The sequence below is a fragment of the Aspergillus pseudonomiae genome (genome assembly GCF_009193645.1).
Source record: "Aspergillus pseudonomiae strain CBS 119388 unplaced genomic scaffold BDV37scaffold_61, whole genome shotgun sequence".
Taxonomy (NCBI): domain Eukaryota; kingdom Fungi; phylum Ascomycota; class Eurotiomycetes; order Eurotiales; family Aspergillaceae; genus Aspergillus; species Aspergillus pseudonomiae.
Window position 1 is genome coordinate 41,280 of NW_022476053.1, and position 18,820 is coordinate 60,099.

At 50.3% G+C, this 18,820-nt stretch overlaps 6 protein-coding genes across 6 annotated transcripts; all 6 read left to right on the forward strand.

Annotated features, from left to right (window-relative positions):
* Positions 1 to 156: 156 nt before the first annotated feature.
* On the forward strand, positions 157 to 937 carry BDV37DRAFT_285470 (Nitroreductase-like protein; the record flags this gene model as incomplete). The annotated part of the gene is made up of 4 exons (XM_032087733.1): positions 157 to 444; positions 503 to 581; positions 645 to 680; positions 735 to 937. 4 exons carry the CDS (start codon positions 157 to 159, stop codon positions 935 to 937), a joined length of 606 nt encoding a protein of 201 aa, XP_031938929.1.
* Positions 938 to 3,560: 2,623 nt separating this feature from the next.
* On the forward strand, positions 3,561 to 4,998 carry BDV37DRAFT_177204 (uncharacterized protein). The gene has a single exon (XM_032079424.1). The coding sequence runs from the start codon at positions 3,915 to 3,917 to the stop codon at positions 4,740 to 4,742; it is 828 nt and encodes a 275-aa protein (XP_031938930.1). The 5' UTR covers positions 3,561 to 3,914; the 3' UTR covers positions 4,743 to 4,998.
* A 2,998-nt stretch (positions 4,999 to 7,996) lies between these two features.
* BDV37DRAFT_296100 (glycosyl hydrolase) lies at positions 7,997 to 11,101 on the forward strand (the record flags this gene model as incomplete). The annotated part of the gene is made up of 4 exons (XM_032090043.1): positions 7,997 to 8,802; positions 8,858 to 9,334; positions 9,404 to 9,489; positions 10,021 to 11,101. Exons 1-4 carry the CDS (start codon positions 8,509 to 8,511, stop codon positions 11,099 to 11,101), a joined length of 1,938 nt encoding a protein of 645 aa, XP_031938931.1. The 5' UTR covers positions 7,997 to 8,508.
* Positions 11,102 to 12,017: 916 nt separating this feature from the next.
* On the forward strand, positions 12,018 to 14,243 carry BDV37DRAFT_177218 (TAP-like protein-domain-containing protein). The gene is made up of 6 exons (XM_032079425.1): positions 12,018 to 12,533; positions 12,596 to 12,637; positions 12,696 to 12,955; positions 13,018 to 13,129; positions 13,185 to 13,848; positions 13,911 to 14,243. Exons 1-6 carry the CDS (start codon positions 12,208 to 12,210, stop codon positions 14,079 to 14,081), a joined length of 1,575 nt encoding a protein of 524 aa, XP_031938932.1. The 5' UTR covers positions 12,018 to 12,207; the 3' UTR covers positions 14,082 to 14,243.
* Positions 14,138 to 16,465, forward strand: BDV37DRAFT_296104 (glutathione synthetase). Its single transcript, XM_032090044.1, has one exon. The coding sequence runs from the start codon at positions 14,406 to 14,408 to the stop codon at positions 15,957 to 15,959; it is 1,554 nt and encodes a 517-aa protein (XP_031938933.1). The 5' UTR covers positions 14,138 to 14,405; the 3' UTR covers positions 15,960 to 16,465.
* A 505-nt stretch (positions 16,466 to 16,970) lies between these two features.
* Positions 16,971 to 18,752, forward strand: BDV37DRAFT_285477 (DUF3176 domain-containing protein; the record flags this gene model as incomplete). The annotated part of the gene is made up of 2 exons (XM_032087734.1): positions 16,971 to 17,413; positions 17,474 to 18,752. The coding sequence occupies 2 exons, from the start codon at positions 16,971 to 16,973 to the stop codon at positions 18,750 to 18,752; spliced, it is 1,722 nt and encodes a 573-aa protein (XP_031938934.1).
* Between the last annotated feature and the right edge of the window lie 68 nt (positions 18,753 to 18,820).

Consider the following 18,820-nt stretch of genomic DNA (forward strand, 5'->3'; position numbering starts at 1 on the left):
ACGTATATTTTTATGAGGCCTGCTCAGCCCCCAAAAGCAGCCCCCATTCCTAAGACTATATATCCCCCTCAAGCACCCCTCAAGTGTCTTTGTCGTCCTCTCACACGATCTACCTTTTTTACACTGTCCTCGAATTAATCTCTCCTACTAAACAAAATGACGAAGAGCATCAACGATAGTTTCAAAGATCGTCGGACCATCTATGCCCTGACTAACGAATCGACCATCTCGGATGATCGACTAGAGGAATTGCTTACCGACGTTGTTCGGCACACCCCCAGTCCCTTCAACAGCCAGACATCGCGTCTTGTTGTGCTCCTCAAGGATGAGCACCAGAAACTGTGGGATATTGCTTATGAAGTCGCCAACTCAACCGTTTCCCCAGAAGTGTTTGACAAGGTCTACAAGCCACGGATCGCCATGTTTCGCGGGGGATATGGGACTGTGAGTATCGCCACTATTATACCGGAATAAGTATAGGATGTGAACTCACTTTAAACAGGTGTTGTTTTATGAGGATCATGCACCTATACGGCCTCTAGAAGAAAAGTGGCCTATGCTGAAAGACAAATTTCCGCAATGTATGTACCTTACACGGACATAGACACCCATCCTTGCACATTCCTGGGACTAATCTTTTCTAGGGTCTGAACATGCCAGTGCCATGCATCAATATGCACGTGAGTCAATACCCAACAAGACATTGAGTACGTTACTGATCAATACCCCCGTAGTATGGACGCTCTTGGAGGCAGAAGGGCTTGGATGTAGCCTCCAGCACTACAATCCAATGTTTGATGCCCGTGTTGCCGAGCAATGGACGATTCCCGAGGATTGGAGTCTCAAGGCCCAGTTGGTCTTTGGGAAGCCGATCGGTGGCCCTCGCGAAAAGTCTTTTGAGCCTGTGAACCAGAGGCTATATGTACATGGAAAGTAGGAATACATGAATAGACTAGGTCGCGTTGTTCCAGGGCTATAATATTTCCAACGTAGTCAGGAGGACAAAGTAAACAAAAATTAATGCCTCGTTCCCAGAGTCGGAATTGTAGTCGACCTTTTGGGTACAGGATAAATTCCATCACAGCCAACCGCCATATTTAACTCGACCATCGGGGGTTTTACTAGTAGAGATACTTCAGCACTTGCTATCTAGACTTATAGAATTCTTGATGGAAGCCCTCAGGAGAAGTATGGTCTCCTATTAGACCAGGCAATGCGTGCCATGACACCACACACGATTCCAAATAACTTTCTCCTGAATTGCAGTATAATTATTTTCGAAGTTTGAACATTATCGCTCCATCTCAGTGCTTGAGGAGTTGTCTTCCTCCGACATGGAGCCTGCAAATGCGGGTTCATCTAGATTCTAAATTAGCTAGAGTCGCCGATTGTTAACGAAGACGTCTGATTTAGTAAATAAATATCATAACTATAAGTGAGTACGACTTGCCATATGCATTCAGGGCTCTTAAATACCCTATGTACATAATTTGCCTTTTAGAAGCAAAGTGTACAAAGTAGGTTGATGTGCAGTCGGCCTGAGGCGGAACCCCTCCGGGCCTCCGGTGCCAAGCGACGATCAACGGGGTCATGATTCGGACCTACAGGGGATAAGGCCAATGACATGAAGACCAAATACGTCGATCGTTCCTGCAATGTGGGCATTTTGTTTCGGATCCCATGCGCATAGCCTGGCGGTTGCCTATAAGTTTCCTCCGTCCCGCTCTTTTTCGTTCAAGTGCACTCCTGCGCACCCCAGCAGGATGTATCACGCGACTGATCCTAACCCTCATTAACCCCAATGTAGGGGCGGGCCACTGCAAATCCTGACCATCACCATCATAAAGAGAAGGTCTATATTTTCGTATCCAGGAGACGAACTAAAAGCAATATGATGTTAGCTTATTTTCCGATCGTGCCATATAACAATTCAAGCCCATATGCGGATATCATAAATGATGTTGATTTGACCTCATATGGATAATAGATGATACTTGCCTCGATCCCCTACTTCGGAATGCTTATCACCTCCAGGTCAACATCCGTCGCTGATAATATGATCGGCTTTATCTTTTCAACGCGTTCCCATCACCCTTGCCCAGCCGAATGCAAGTCACGCAGGCTTAGCATGGTCGAGACGACCTTCAGGTTCGAAGCCAGCTATTAATCTGAGCTACAGTTGATGGAGATTGGCATGTTGCATACCTGATTCATATAGCGGTGATAAAGACTCGAGAGCTTTGGAAAATTGCTTCGGAATATAACGTGGCCAACAGCAGATGGCAATGGGACAAGAAGAGCAATACAACACCCACTAGTCTTAGTGTGGATGTGAGAGAAGTGCAGAAGAGTGGGAGGTCATACTACAGCGGTTCTCGGCAGCCTAGCAAGCTATGCATGCCATTTTATTGCGCTAAAGCTTACTCTAACTCTACCTACGAGGAACAAAGGAAACCCGAAGGCCGCTACAGCATTGAAACTCACAAGTAAACGAGCACGGGCCAGCCAGACTACCTACTATTACTTAGGCAACGGCAAAGATTTCCACCATGCCTGTCGCCATCCAAACCCTCCCCGGAAGGGAGTCACGGTATCTTGTGCAGTCCACGAACATCATCCCCACCAGTGTTAAGGCCATTCACTCGTCACTGCATCCAAGTGCAAGTCATACAGCCATTGTCAACCAGGTCAAGGTCGTTTACACACGGTTGCAGAAGTATGTTACAGAGGCTAGACCGATCGGATGCCTTAGCCACGATTTTAATTTGTCGCGGAAGACACATTCTATCCCCGAGTCGACTAGGCGACGAAGGCATGAGTCCATGGCGTGGGTCGAAAGAAACGATTGTTCTTGACATTCTTGGGATACGAAAAGTCAGAGATAAGAATATCCGGAACTCCACTAATCATACCGCACACTCGAATGGCACCCGCACTGATGTCTCAGCCACACGTGCCGTTTCGCGCAAAAGCTGGCTTCATGGCAACAAGTGAAGTCATTGATCATGTGGATAGTCTTCTTGACTCCTCATTATAGAGGCTGGGTGCTTGACAACTGCCATACTGGACAATTTGGTAGGGGGCGGTAAAGGGTGATCGATAATGCAGCGTCGAAGATCTTGCTTGCATGCTACGTCTCGACTCTCGACTAGGGCCAATTTTTGCGCTAGTAAGAGAGACCGGCGAATGTCCAGCTCCATACACCATGACGTCTAATCTGTCAGTCTCTGTCGGCTCTTCGCGATGGTCTCGGGCTTGGATTGGCGGCAGTGCGCCACACTCGCTTAGCGGCTGAGAACGAGCAAACCATGGATCACCGTGAAGACCCTGACTTTCCGAGGGTCGGTACAATGTCCTATTTATACACCAATTTCTGAGACCTTACACAGTACGGCCGAATAGGAAGCCTGGGATACCCATGCACAGCCAATGACACGATCGACCGAACTGACAGCTCGCAGATGTGCGACATTCGGGAAAATTCTCCTCGACGTCGGTAAAGAGCCGAAGTGGAGTCGCCACAGGGTCTGATGCCACGCCTGTGGATCCGAAAATCAATAGTTTCTACAACGGTTCTTCTATAGGGCCAAAAGGAACTGAGGGCCTCCGGACCTCCGGTATTGCCGGTCAATGGGGTGACTGCTATAGAATTTTCTTTTGCTTTGGGGAAGTGCGGGCGTGATTTTATTACGTACAAGTCGTGTGGGAGCACATCCTGACCGACTTGTATAAAGACCAGTCGATCTACCTTTTCCTTCATGGGTTCTCTAAATCTATCCGTTTTACGTTCTAGCGCTACGATACCAATACCAAGTACTCCGGTCGTTTCTTCTCAACCGATACTAGCTTTCGTTTAGCAGCCCTTTGCCCTCGCTTCTTTTTTCAGGTAGCTGATCTATTCGGTTCAAATCACGATGCGTTCTTCTATGCTCTTGCTGTCTACCCTTGCCGGCTCTGCCCTCGCTCTGCCGGGAGTTTTCCCTCACGGTTTCAACTCCACCTCTCACAGCGCCACCCACTCTCATACCCTTCTTCCTACTGGTGGTGGAGGTGGTGAGAAGCCCACGGACACAGGAAAGGGTGGTGAGTCTCAGACCACCACCGCTCCTGGAGGGTCGGGCTCTGTTCCCGGAACCACTGTGACCTCAACCATCACCGACACCATTACGAAGACGACCTTCAAGCCCTGCTCAACCCCAGTCCACACCGAAGGTGGCACCACCTACTATAGCTCCTGGGTGACTGCTTCCACTTATGAGACTACCACCTGCTATACCACCACCACTGTCCTGACTTCCACTCCTACCGCCGCCCCCTCTGCCCCTGCCGAGACCACTGTCGCTCCTGCTCCCAGTGGTGCTCCTGGCTCCGAGACCTGCCCTCCTGCCTCCACCGTGACCGTGTATGTCACAGTTGGCAACGGTGGCTCTGGTGCTACCACCACCGTTGTTCCCGGTGGTCAGGGTGGCCACCACTGCGAGCGTTGCGAGACCATCACCTATACCAACACTCAGGGCTACACTACTACCATTGTGATCCCTCCCATCTCTGAGCCAACTGGCACTGAGACCGAGAAGACCACAGCCACCGAGGTGCCTTCTTCCACCACGACTGAGACCAGCAAGCCCACCGGCACTGGATCCCACCACACCCACACCAAGCCGACTGGAACCGGCAATGGACCTGCTCCCACTGAGACCAAGACCTGGCACGGTGGTGCCCACAGTGTTGTTCGCAACTAAGCTGAACAAGTATTTTACGTTCTCCTTCAGACGATGATGAAGATGTGTTATGTTTTCGGTACCTCATGTGAAACAAGAATGAGGTCTTTACGGTCCTTAATGACACCTTGCATATAGTGCAGTGATATGCTGTTATGTATTTAGTTATAGCCATTCCTTAATGTTTAGACACTCCTTAATATTATAGACATCAACAGAGAAGAAAATATAGATCATCAGTGGATGCCAGCTGGCAAAACTTGATATCGGTGCCATGATACAGAACATGGAGCTCTAGCAGCGACTCCATACGCTCCAGAGCTACGGCAATAATTAGCATTCTAGGGTTGAATCTTAATTTACTAGAATTGGTCAACTTATACTGAACTGAATCGCATATCCACGAACCATCTTCAACTGACAAAACGGGCTCAACCTCGACGATATGCACTGTATAGCGTAATTTTCAATTGCAGCCAGCGCTTCGAAATCGAAAGTAGTGCCTATTTTGTTTAAGTACTAGAATGCGAAGGATAGTCCAGTCCAAGCTCCAGGGAGAGTGCGTACAATCCCACGGTCGGAGACAGCTACTAATAACGCTTGACCTTAGCGTCCGCGCGACTGAGGATTGTATTTATTCGGAGCCCCCAATTTTCGAGCAATTGGCAGTACGGATAAAGATTCGCGTCGACGAAGCTTAGCCTTGTTGACGGTCGCAAAGAATGCCGATCCATTTGAAGATCGTGCAAGCATTATCTCGCTAGACAATCGACGGCGCTGTTTAAATGCCTTAGTGCTCTTTGTCGAAGAGGTCGGTGCCATTGTTTCGGATCACGATGCAAAACGGGATATTCGATTGCACCATGAGATAGTCTCGCTTCGTCGACTCTTGCTTCATAGACCATGGACGTAATATCTGATTGCCAGGTACCATGCAAGTTTTAGGGGAAGCCGATCCTAATAGCCCGTTTCATTACACAGGGATGCCTGGTCTTGCATTACGCGTCCCTTTCTTTTTCGAACTAGGCAACAGTGCCTGGATGTTGGCGATCGCTTGCGAAGAAGTTGGCTCTCGTACCACTTCGTAGAACTGGGATATGACCTGGTCTCGAGCTCTAAATTGCAGATTGAGGTTCTCGAGACTCACACGAAAGTCAGATAGGAGGGAGGACGCAACGAGATTCGAATAGCATCATTTGACGGACAGCCTCGGGAGACACTCGGATATATCTCGGCACTTTCTCCATTTCCCCAGAGTCGATTCTCTATTCAGCTTGACTTGATCAGCGAGGATTTCGGCGACCGGGAAACAGTGCTGGTGTTTTGTCGCTTATACTGTCCCGCGCACTGAGGCAGCGGGCTGAGCTGATCTGTCCAAGCACGGTGGACTAAGACTCGGCTCTAGCAATCCATATCTATCTATATGGTCGTGTATTTAGGAATCGCACAGATCCACCGTCCCACTAGAATGTTTCTATTTCTAGCCTGGAATTTCGACCGCTGTTCCCATCAGTCCTTTTTCTTGACGACACGCTCAGCGCTTTTCACACACCCCAGCCCGGAGACTCGCTGGCTTGGCTTAAAATCGGTCGGAACCCCTGCTGCAGTCGTTTTATTCGCGTCTCTTTAGCGCAAAGTACTTCAGTGCTCTTGGATAGGCGGGTTTCACCGTCACATACGGCGTACAATTTTCACAATATTGTGCCTTCCACTCTCTCCAGGATCAGAAGCAGACGCCGAGAGCCCAAGCAGTGGAGACAACGCTAAGGATTTCCAACCCTTTTAGACAGTAGACAGTAGACAGCAAACACTCGGTTATTCTCTCTTCATAGAATTGCACAGCCTACTATCAGGCAACCCATGCTCGGTTCGCACAGACTGCTCGTGAAAAGACAAAAAATTACTAACGATCCTCGGCTCCCCTCATCAGACACCGAAACAATAGTTCAGTGGAGGGAGAAGGCTCGAAGAAGGTTGGGTTAGTAATAGTAAACACGAGAAATAGAGCCATAGCCACAGTTGCTTATTCTTCCCCTCACGCAGGTCTGGGCTCGGAAGGATTCGATGTGGAGCAGCGGACCTATACGATGGCTTCGGTTCGACTCATGGACTTCAGCCGCATGTTGGGATGGTGTTGTATGGGACAACATGGCATACTGGAAAACACAGAGCCTCGCGAAGGTGAGATGCCCAACATCACGGTCTTGCTCGGGCCATGCCACGTCGCACGGCTGACTGCAGGCCCTCCTGCCAAGGGCATGAGGGGAACAACCTCAGATACGAAGATGGTGTGCAATTTGGCATCGCGGAATACTACGGAAAAGATAGTTTCTCTTGATTTTCCTGGTTCGGCCTCCTCGTCCTCTCCTGTTGTTTTCTTCCCACTTGCGTTCATCCAATGAGGCCTCAAGTGGTGGAGTTCTACACATGAGATCACGACTCAGGCGATCACCTCGGGTGATCATACTAGAGAAGCAGCTATATCGCTATGGGTGTGGAGTATGAGCCTATCTGAACTTGTTATGGCGTCGTTGTGCATGGGCTAGCACAGGCATTTGGTATCTATGAGTCCAAGACCGCCATGGACCGCAGTGGGGTTATTATGCGGAGCGGGAAATATGGAAAACAGGTGGATAATGAGAATTGTGATCGTAGTATGGTGATGAGGAGTGTCCCTACTGTTGTCCTATCGAGTGTCATTTTTGCGATATTTACCCATCATAGCAAAATGGATATGGCCGTCCATGCGCTGTGCTCCTTTTTCTATCACCTTTCAGGCCTACACCAGCAGGTCAACTGCCGTTTAATTAATTTGGCCCACTGCCGATGGCTGCTGTGGCGGCCGAAGATCGCCCGGCCAAGTGTGGGGGAGACGATGCGATCGACGTTTCCTGACGCGAGGGGATTTTCGATAGTGACCTCGAAATGGGTAAAAGTCGGTGAAAGGCAATCTTCAAGGCAAATTAATATACCCAATAATAGGAAGATCCTGGTCCCTCGATTTTCTACCTGTCCACTGCCCAACGATAACCCCTGGGGATCGGACATTTATTGTTTTGTTTCCTTGCATCGGCCAGCATATATGTCTCAGGGGAAACATTCAGGGCTGTGGAAATCACGGGGAATTTTCCCAGGTTTCCAACGAAACGCAGCAGATGACTACGTCATTTGGAGGACTAGACCAAACACCCTAGCCCTTAACTCGCCCTAGTACATACTTCATCATGTGTTAAAATTTCCCTTAGTAACTTCTTTCTATCTGCGTGGCGTCTTTAGCGTGTTCTAGCACGCCATTCCAGTGACTTATCATAGTCTCGTCCTTGGAAGTGAGATGGATTGCATCCCACACCAGTCGCTCCAGCGAAAATATCTCGGCATCAGTGCTGCTGCCCGATTATTGCGGAGCCTCGCGAGAGGAATGACCCGCCCGCTCTGAGCAGCTGCGGGGATTCTCCTGCAAGGGAAGTGGTTGAAGTTGAAGTTTAAGCTAAACCATTAGCATGAATCCTAATCTTGTCAGACGCCAGAAGTATACACTGCAGGACAACACAGCCTGACTCGGGGCTAACCGTCCGCATCTATCACAATTGGCTGCTAGCTTGGATGAACAAAAAGTCACTCGCGAAAAGACTTTTAGTGCAATATGCAGTGCAGGGCGCCTTGTGACCTGTATCACCGAATATTGCAGAATTCTCCTGGTCGTGATGTCAGGGCAGGAAGGGGAATCCAGGGAGCAGAAAGGGTGCATACATAAACCCTCGGGAAGCCCTCGGAATCTGCTGCATGAATGAGCACACGCAGTCCACTTCAATTGCCTTCCATCATGCTCTCTCTCCTGGCTGCCTTGTCCTTGCCTCTCGCGTTGGCCAACGCCTTCGCTGCCCCGGGTCCCTGCAACGGCAACTGCTGGGCCCATGATCCTGGCCTCTGGCAACGAGACGACGGCAAATACTTCTTGTTCTCAACCGGTAATGGCATCCACATCAGCTCTGCCGATGCTCTTCAAGGGCCATGGACCGAAGTGGGCTATGCCCTGCCCGATGGTTCCTCCATCGACCACGCGGGCAACAAGAACCTCTGGGTGAGTTTGCTCCTCCCGTGTTGAGAGCTATGACCAATTACTGAAATTCCCATAGGCTCCGGATGTGCATTTCCAAGACGGCACGTACTACATGTATTATGCCGTCTCCACCCTGGGATCGCAAAACTCCGTCATCGGGGTTGCCACCTCCAAAACAATGGAGCCTGGTAGCTGGACCGACCACGGTTCCACTGGCCTAAGCTCGGACGGCTCTCAGGGGTACAACACTATTGATGCCAACTGGATCCAGATTGGAGACCAACAGATTCTGAACTTCGGGTCTTATTGGCAGGGTTTGTACCAGATCAATCTGGCTGGCCCATTGAAGATTGGCAACCAAGCCCCAGCCCGCCTTGCCTACAATGCCACCGGCAATCATGCCATTGAGGCACCCTTCCTCTTCCACCAGAATAACTTCTTCTACCTGTTCTTCTCCTCCGGCAAGGCTAATGGATATGATACCAATTTCCCTGCCCCGGGCGAGGAGTATCGGATCAATGTGTGCCGTTCCTCGACAGGCCGAGGTGATTTTGTAAGTAGTTTCGGTTCTTTTGTTTTCTCCACCACGTCTCGATGTTGGTACTAACCCGGGCTGCGATAGGTCGATAAAAATGGAGTGTCCTGCCTCGAAAGTGGGGGCACGACCGTGCTTGCAAGCCATGATAACGTCTACGGCCCCGGCGGACAGTAAGTAACCTGCAGTTGCTTTGGAAGACTTGTTACTCACCTATTCTAGGGGTGTCTTGAAAGATAAGCAGGGACCGGTTCTATACTATCACTATGCACCTCGGAATGGGAACCTGGCTGTCGAAAGTTATCAGTTTGGATGGAATCGACTGAACTGGGTCGATGGATGGCCCACCGTATAAAGGGGAAACCATGATTAACTTCTGCGTATATATATCTATCCTGACGCTCGATTGGCATACTGATACCATTTGATATTATTATTTAATATTGTTTGCGACTTACTTTCCTTCTATATCTTACTATCTCACCCTGAGATTCATGATGGCGCTGCCAAGACGTAGCGGATAGGCAGTTACAAACAACACCGCGGTGGATTGTGGTCGCGACAAGAAGTATTTGGTACTCCGTGAACACAAAGACTGACATTCTGGAGCGGTTAGCGATCCATGGGACTGCCTCGATGCTTCCCAGAATACGAAGTCTTACCCCACATTCTGCTATCATAGCGTAAATTAGGGTCGATTGAAGCGGTCGAACAAAGAACAAGAGGTTCCCCGCTTCTTTGGAGACAACGTGGCCAGAGAAACCCTCACTACGACGACATGTCTCTTCGCATTCCCAAGACACAACCACAATGGCCGACTATGAAGATACGATCGAGGTCGACTGGGGAGCGCCCACTCCCGATCTGACGGACGATACCTCGTCCGAGGCCAGTACGTCCCTACGGTCCACGGTGCTCGAGTACGAATTCCGCCACGGTCGGCGCTATCACAGCACCCACGCTGGAAACTACCTCTTCCCCAACGACGAAGCCGAACAGGAACGACTGGACATGGTGCACCATATTTACTACCGACTGCTGCACAATCGATTATTCTTAGCCCCGATCGACCTGTCCGGAAAGCGGATCCTCGATATTGGCACCGGCACCGGCGTGTGGGCCATCCACTTGGGCGATGAATACCCGGCCGCCGAAGCCATCGTCGGCAACGATATCAGCCCCATCCAGCCCCAGTGGGTGCCGCCGAATGTGAAATTCTACATTGATGATGTCGAGAAGGACTGGGTGGAGGGTCAACCATACGATCTCATCCACTGTCGCTACATGGCCGGTTCCATTAAGGACTGGCCGCGGTTGATTCAGCAATGCTTTACCAATCTGAAGCCGGGAGGGTATCTGGAGCTGCAGGAATCAATCAATACGTTGTATTCGGAGGATGACAGCGTGCCGCCCGAGTGCAACACGGTGAAGATGATGGATGCGCTCAAGGAGGGGTGTCTGCAGATTGGACAATCCATGAACCCGGCTCCGAATATGCATGGCTGGGTGGAAGACGCTGGATTTACTATCGTCGACGAGCGGAAGTTTAAGCTCCCGCTTGGGAACTGGCCAAGGGATAAACGGTTAAAAGAATGTGGCAGCTTCAACCGCCTGAACTTTGTCGAGGGCGTGGACGCCTTTACAGCCTCTATCCTCCAGGATATTCTAGGCTGGCGGAAGGAGGAAGTGACGGTACTTAACGCTGCCGTTCGGAGGGAGGTCATGGCAAACACCATGCATGCGCTCTTCGACTTCCTAGTGATTGTTGCCCAGAAGCCCATGTAGCGACTCACAGTATCTGTTTGCCTGAGTTTGGACCCATGTTCCAGCAGACACAGTGCTGGCTTGGCCACTCTAGCCTCGTGGTAGGGGCCTCCAACAGCTTGATGGGAAGTTCATTGTTTGGAAAGATCATTTATCCTTCTCAAGCAGTAGATGTATCACTTCGCCTATGCACGCAGACTTGGCAGGGCAGTTGAGAATTGCCTCGCTTCCCGATGTCCAGCGACATTTTTGCATGCTGAACGAAAACTGCCGTTGGTTTGGCAAACTGTTTCGGAAGATTTGGGCCCAGGGGCACATTTCTAGCTTCAAGGCAGTTTTTTAAGAGATAACCGTTCATGGCGAGTCAGTTGGCGTGCATTGATGCTCAATGATGAGCGCTGGATACGAAACCAGCCAGGAATGATTGATCCGAAACTATGCCCGATTTGGTGGAATCAAGCGCTAGAACCTTGTCAGACGCGCTATTCCCGATTGGAATCTGGCACTGCCATCGCCAGTTTTCGCGAAGTGGCCATTCAGCGCCCGCTCAGCCATCTCATGCTTGCCAGATCAATGCTTGCCAATGTTGCTCTCCACCCCCGGTTCAGAAGCCAAGTCATGATCGACGGACAGCTGGATTAAGATGCCCCAGCGGTACTTGCTTCCTACATAGCAGGGTGTCCAATTGCCCGTCCAACGAGTGTTGGGTCAAAGACAGAATACGAGCTCCCAGCCTATGGGATTGAGCGCTCCACCAACAGAACAACCCAGACAGAGGATGCAAATTAAAGTCCAAGGCTCTCCGCCCAGGTGCTTCGTCATACTGTTCCGAGAGGCCAAGATATCATCCTGGTGCCAAGTGGACCGCCACCCGCTGAGCCTTATTATCTGATGGTGAACGACTGGTGATAGCTACCATGATGTCAATATACAGGTCATGACATTAACTCTGCCGCTCGTCGAATGAAGTAGCATGCATGGACATTTCCGGTCGCGTGTTTATTTTTGGGTATTCATGATGATGGAAAAATCTTCCGACGGCGAATATATAAGGCCACCGATGGGACCATGATTCCGCTTGGTTCACAGACAACAGCTCGATTCTCCTTTAACAAGGCGGAACAAACATGTATCGCCATCTCCACGTGCTTTGTGCTCTCCTCATAGGAGTTGCTCAGGGGACGCCTCTCACTCGGTCGCCAACGCATCATGCTCGCAACCAGCAAATCCAATGGAACCTCTGTGAACCCAACGGAACCGAGGCCACGGAGTGCGCTACGTTTCCTGTACCCCTAGACTACACCAATGAAGCCTCTACTGCTACACTGAACCTCGAACTCACTCGGATTCGCGCCCCGAACAGCCCTTCAAGAGGAAGCGTCTTCCTCAATTTTGGCGGCCCCGGTGACAATGGCAAACTAGGTCTAGCTACGTACGGGCCGATGCTACAGGCGTAAGTCTCTCTTGCATTCAATTTTGGGTCTTCTGGAGTGTAAGGCTTATGATATTATACAGCGCTACCGGTGGCTACCACGATCTCGTAGTCATCACCCCGAGGTACGAGTGTTCAATCAAGCTGTACCTCTCATCACCAAGCTAATCCATTCCTGCACAGAGGAACGGGCAAAACCATTCTATTCTCCTGCTATGCTACCGATGAAGAAAGAGCCGCAGCCACAAAGTTATACCCGTCCCTCGCTGGTAACGCATCCGACGTCGCCTTGGGGTACAACAATGTGTCGTCCCGCGTTTTTGCCGACAACTGTTACGCATCCCAAAACAAAACCGGCCAATTAATGTCTTCAGCCTTTGCGGCGCGGGACTACATGCGGGTGATTGATGCACTGGGTGAAGACGGACTTCTACGATACTGGGGTGAGGCCATCCGTATTGCTCGCGTTGTCGAGTACTCAACCTGCTGACACTGGACTTGGTAGGCCTCTCGTACGGCACGGTATTGGGCGCCACGATTGCCTCTATGTTTCCGGATAGGATAGGCAGAGTTGTTCTCGATGGAGTCGCCAATCCCCATGAATACCAGCTCAATCGGTGTGTTATTCCATCTTCCAAGCTTGGTGCGGACGTGTGCTCATAGTTCATGCAGCGACTTGCAGATGCTTGTCGACACAGACAAGGTGCTTACTGGGTTTTGCGAGGAGTGTGTCGCCACACCCGATAAATGTCCACTGGCCCGAGACCGCACTGCATCTGAGGTTGAGGAGGCTATCTATGGATTGATCGATCATGTGAAGTTCAATCCGATACTCATACCAGTTGCGGGCACGCCTACCATCCTCGACTACACTACCCTGAAAACTCAAGTTTTCAGTGTACTTTATTCTCCAACTGGCTGGGACGACTTTTCTACTTTTCTTAATAACCTCATCACGGGCAAATTAGAGGAGGCAGGAGAATATCTCACCAAAATCACATCTGCTCCCCCCAGCTTGGACGCTGAAGCCCAGTATGGCATCAAGTGTAGTGACTCGTTCCGGACCGACAATAGCGAGGAGGATGTGCTTTCGCTCATCAAGCAGCGACACGAGCTCAGCCGAATTGGAGGAGATGTCTCTGACTATGTTCTCACCCGATGTGCGGAATGGAAGATCCAACCAAAGGAGCGATACACAGGCGATTTCCAGGCCACGACGAGGAATCCAATCCTGGTCATTGGCAACAGTGGTGATCCGGTCACCCCTCTTGCAGCTGCACGCAATGTCAGTGCAGGGTTTGCGAATAGTGTTGTGCTTGAACATGGCGGTTATGGGGTAAGTTTCACTGGTTTTTGATTTCTAGATGCTCAGCCACTCACTCTTTCTTCTTATACTAGCACGCAAGCTTCGCACAGGCATCCCTCTGTACGGCCAAGGCCGCTCGCGCCTATTTCATGGACGGTACTTTACCTGAACCGGGTACCAAGTGTGAGATCGACACCACACCCTTCTCTGGTGACAATGGATGGAAGAAGGTCCTCAAGGAGCTCGCGGCCGACAGTAAATGAAGCCGAGGGCAGGGGCCTCACAAGGGCGTTCTAGAGTAGATTATGATGACACTGTTCGCACTTGGTTTTGTTCTTTTCTTGTGATACTCGTTCACTCATTCTTCGCGGCGATCAATTCGTCTGCTGCTTTACATTGTTTATAACGTACTCAGACCCTAGTCTATAATTGAAGCACACTTAATTGATGGATACTTTGCACAAACCATAGCTGCAAAGTATATGATCAACAGACCCATAAATGCGCCTAAAGACACAGCCACAGTCACCTGAAACCCTAATCATTTAACGGATGAGCTGAACTGACACGACTCCAACAACCCAACAATGGCTGCTTCAAACGAGCAATATCCCCCGGACTTCTCTGACGAAAGAGGTCTCGCCTTGATATCCGACATCATAGACTGGCAGATCAATCATGGTTCATTGCTAAAGAACATTGATCCCGAGACTAACTTTCCCGACGATCCATCCCAATGCTTTCCTGTCGGTGTGACGGTCTTTCCTACATTATTCCCCCGAGAGCAATTCGATCGCGCTTGTGGATTACAAACTATTTGCAATGAGCTGTACTGCGCTATGGCTGAAGACGAACAGTGGATTTTCGAGGCAATCCGAGACCTGATCCCGGTTGATCCCCTCGCCGCAGCGCTCTGGGGCATCCATGAGGAGGTGAAAAAAGTCGGATATGCGCAAAAGGTCTCGGTCGGCATTTTCCGATCGGATTACATGCTGGACGGACCTGGCGCGGAGTTTCCTCTCGAACCAGGAGAGAGCTTCCATGGCTCTCTGAAGCAGGTCGAACTGAACACATTCTCATGCGCTGGGGCAACCCATGCGAACAAAGCTGCGGAGATGCATCGCTACTTTGCACGGACCAATGCCTATGATACTGGTAATGGCCACCCGATCAAGATCTCACTCGCTGCTCTGCCCCCGAACAACAACATCGCATCGCTCTCCGGATGTCTCGCTACTGCGCACGATACATATGGACCAAAAAAGAGCATAGTAGCTACTGAGACCGCCGTTCTATTCGTGGTGCAGCCCAACAACTTCAACATCGCCGACGAGCGTCCTCTCGAATACGCATTATGGGATCGCGACCCTCCCATTCCCGCATATCGAGTTAACTACCCTATTGATCTCCTCCAATACACGACGTTAACCGAATCGCGAGAACTTCTCTTCCATCCACCATGGCTGGGGTCGAAGTGCGTCGAGATCTCAGTCGCCTACATGCGTGCCGGGTACGAGACACACGAGTACGACACCATTGGCAGAGAAGCTCGTCTTCGAATCGAGCTTTCCATGGCGATCAAATGTCCTTCACTGTTGGCGCACATTTGCACGTTCAAAAGAGTCCAATGTGCGCTCACAGCGCCCGGAGCGCTGGATCATTTCATACCCGCCTCAAAAGCAGCGCTTATCCGGTCAACGTTTGTCTCCATGTATCCACTCGACGATTCCGATGCTGGAGCCCGCGCTCGTCGTCTTGCGACCGATCCGGAGCTCTCGCGCAATTATATCTTGAAGCCCTCCTTGGAAGGTGGAGGGCATAATATCTTCGGCGAGGACATTCCTGATTTTCTTGCTTCTCTTCCCGAGTCTCAGTGGGGCGCGTATATTCTCATGGAGCGGATTCGGTCCCCGTCCGTGTCGAATGTCTTGTTATCTTCCTCTGGGTTGGATTCGGGGGGAGTTATCTCAGAGCTGGGCGTATTCGGGACATGTCTTTGGCGGGAGGGCACGGAGGGTCGACACTGTGAGATGCTTCAGAATTCGGTCGCTGGGTGGTCATTCAAGACTAAACATGAAGACGTGAATGAGATGAGTGTTGTGAAGGGATATGGGTGCTTTGATACGCCGCTGCTATTCTGATTTTGCTCTACGAATGGTATCGCCGGATCACTACGGAATGATCTCTACTTTTGTTTCAAACCGATGATAATGAACACACTTAGTACCCGAGCTCCGATCCGCCGTTATTCCAGTAAGCCTCTTGATGTTATTTCACGCCTGCTATAGCGTAGAATTAGCCGCCAGCAAGGTCTAGCTCAGTGCCAAGAGTGCGATGGCTGATCGCAGTTAGTTTTAAACACGGCTCTGTGGTCACACTATGGGATCCTCCTAATAGAACTTCGGACATGGCAGGATTCAAGGTCGCGTACTCCCGACATGTACTAGTAGCTCGCGGAGATTCCCTTGCCACCGGACGTGGTTAAGAGGAAAGGATCAGAACAACAAGGAGAGAGGCAAGAACAGAAAAACAGAGACATCAAGAGGCGATCATGCCGGAGGCTAAGAAAGAGATCAACAACACCATCCGCCCAGGCTGATTAAACGGTTCCATGGCTCCAAAACTGCCGACACCGTCTGAAATAAAGGTTGACGCGATAGCCTGCGGAGAAACATAGCTCGATTGCCGAGTGTTTTCCCCCAACACTACTGCGCAGTATGAAACATTAATATGTTGATGTTAATAAAAAAGACTTGCTCTTTTTCCCGGTTTTAGGAAGGTATGTTGAGGGAGCGTACAAACTCCGCATCCGAGTCTCTGCTCCAGTCCTTATAAGGGGCACCTAGAGGAAGATCCCTCTGGCCGATCACCTCCTGACTCAGAAAATCAGGGCCCTAACGTTCCCCATCTATGCTAGAAAAAGAAATATATGGGTCTGCAGCTGAAGCCACGAGGCGCCGATCAAAGCCCTAGTTTCACTTATTAGCCTAATGCGGTAATATATCGTCGCCACAACCGATGCTACGTCAATGCCAAATTTTCAAGGATGTTTTCCCACGGATTCAAGTGTGGCTTGAATTCAACCTCTTCAGCATTGTTTCAGCAGCTATTTAGACCTTCAGTAGGAACAATGTGTATAGACCTTAGCCACCATGGAGCACGCCAAAGATGAATATCGTCTATCGTATGTCAGAATGGATGACCCACCGGAACACCAAGCGCAGCGGCAACCGTTATCGGCATCTGATCAGGCCGTCCTTGTGCAAGCGTCAGGATCTCTAGGATCAAGTTGGATATGGGAGATTCTGAGCTGTGTGATTGCCGTGGCGTCGCTTGCTGGCATTATTGTGGTGTTATACATGTACGATGGGAAATCCATGCCCGATTGGCCGTATGGAATTACCTTGAACGCAGTTATCTCACTTCTAACCACGCTCATGAAGGCCGCCATGGCGTTCCCAATCACTGAGGCCTTGTCCCAGCTCAAATGGTCGTGGTTCAGTCGAGGAAATAAGTTGAGTGACTTGGCAATGTTGGATGCTGCGAGTCGGGGGCCTTTCGGGGCCGCTCTGGTGCTGCTTCGGTTTATACCTCGGTAGGTGTTGCAGCTTTCCAACACACCTGAATGGGGTTCAGCGCTGAACGGACAAAACAGATACTTGGTGACAGTGGGATGCTTGGTCCTCGTTGTCGCGGCGGCCATTGCCCCGTTCGTCCAACAAGTGATTGCAATCAATATGCGGCCCGTTCACTCTTCTAACTCGTCTTCGATTCAAATCTGCAACACCAGTATGTACACTGATTACAGTGAGGGAGCCGGCCCAGGACAGAACGAAGTGCCACTCTCTACCCTGGCGTCTATTTACACGGGGATCTTCCAAGACCAGAGCGCGGCCAGTCCCTCCGTGATGTCGACCTGCCCAACCGGAAATTGCACCTTTGCTCCCTACCAATCTCTAGGCTTCTGCAGTCGCTGTGCCAACATCACTGATCAGCTTACGTTGAACAAATCCTCCCTAGGATTCAGTACGATGGAGTCTTATGATTATAGATTACCGAATGGGTTCAGCTTTAGCACGTCACAGACGGGCATGTACCTCATGAATTCCACAAACGGTCTTTCCCTCCTCCAAATAGATACAAAAGACCTGCCGCTCATCATGAATTTCACCGCGATCACTGCTTCCGGCTACGGAGTACCACCCCAAGTCAGCGCAACTGAATGCGCCCTGTACTTCTGTATCGACACATACGAAGCAAACATTAAGGACGGCAAGTTCAACGAGCGAATAACGTCCTCCGCTACTTCCACGAACCTAACAGCAAATGCTGTCCTGGAGAACTTTGCTCTAACGCCGGACACCTGCTACGTGAACGGGACGCAACGCGACGACAAAGGCGAGTGTACATATTCAGTCAATGCATTCAGTCGACTGGCGATGGTTAACTCCCTTACGCCCCTTCTGAACGGGACAGGACAATTATACATGTCCAATCGACCATACTGGTCCACCGATACCGCCAAAGCTCTTTATGGCGTACAAGGCAACTTGACCGATATCAGCACCGTCTTCACGTCGCTCGCGACTTCTCTCACAACCCATGCCCGGAACCAAGTCTGCAAAGCATCGGTCAAGGGCATGACCTGGACCGTGGAGTCATTCGTTAGCGTTCGCTGGCCGTGGATGATTCTTCCCATTGCCCTTGTTGCAATGACGATTCTTTTCTTGGTGGTGACCATGATCAAGACCCGGAATCAATACATTTGGAAATCATCGCCTCTGGCATTATTGTTCTCGGATTTGGCTGTGGACGGGCAGCATTCTTTTGAGAAGAATCCCAGCCTCAGCGGTATGGAAGATGTATCGAAGAAAATGAACGTTTGGTTGGAGATCACGCAAGCAGGCGTGAAGCTCAAGGGTATTCCCCGCTAGGGATATGTTTTTAACTCAAAAATTGTAATCCTAGAAATATAAACTTAATGTGTACTATTGCATATTTC

Bases quoted from the DNA above. Each gene is read 5' to 3' on its own strand.
- BDV37DRAFT_177204 (XM_032079424.1), top strand. From the start codon at position 3,915: ATGCGTTCTTCTATGCTCTTGCTGTCTACCCTTGCCGGCTCTGCCCTC.
- BDV37DRAFT_177218 (XM_032079425.1), top strand. From the start codon at position 12,208: ATGTATCGCCATCTCCACGTGCTTTGTGCTCTCCTCATAGGAGTTGCT. The intron at 12,534-12,595 runs GTAAGTCTCTCT...GATATTATACAG, and splicing joins TACGGGCCGATGCTACAGGC to CGCTACCGGTGGCTACCACG. The intron at 13,130-13,184 runs GTGTGTTATTCC...TAGTTCATGCAG, and splicing joins CATGAATACCAGCTCAATCG to CGACTTGCAGATGCTTGTCG.
- BDV37DRAFT_296104 (XM_032090044.1), top strand. From the start codon at position 14,406: ATGGCTGCTTCAAACGAGCAATATCCCCCGGACTTCTCTGACGAAAGA.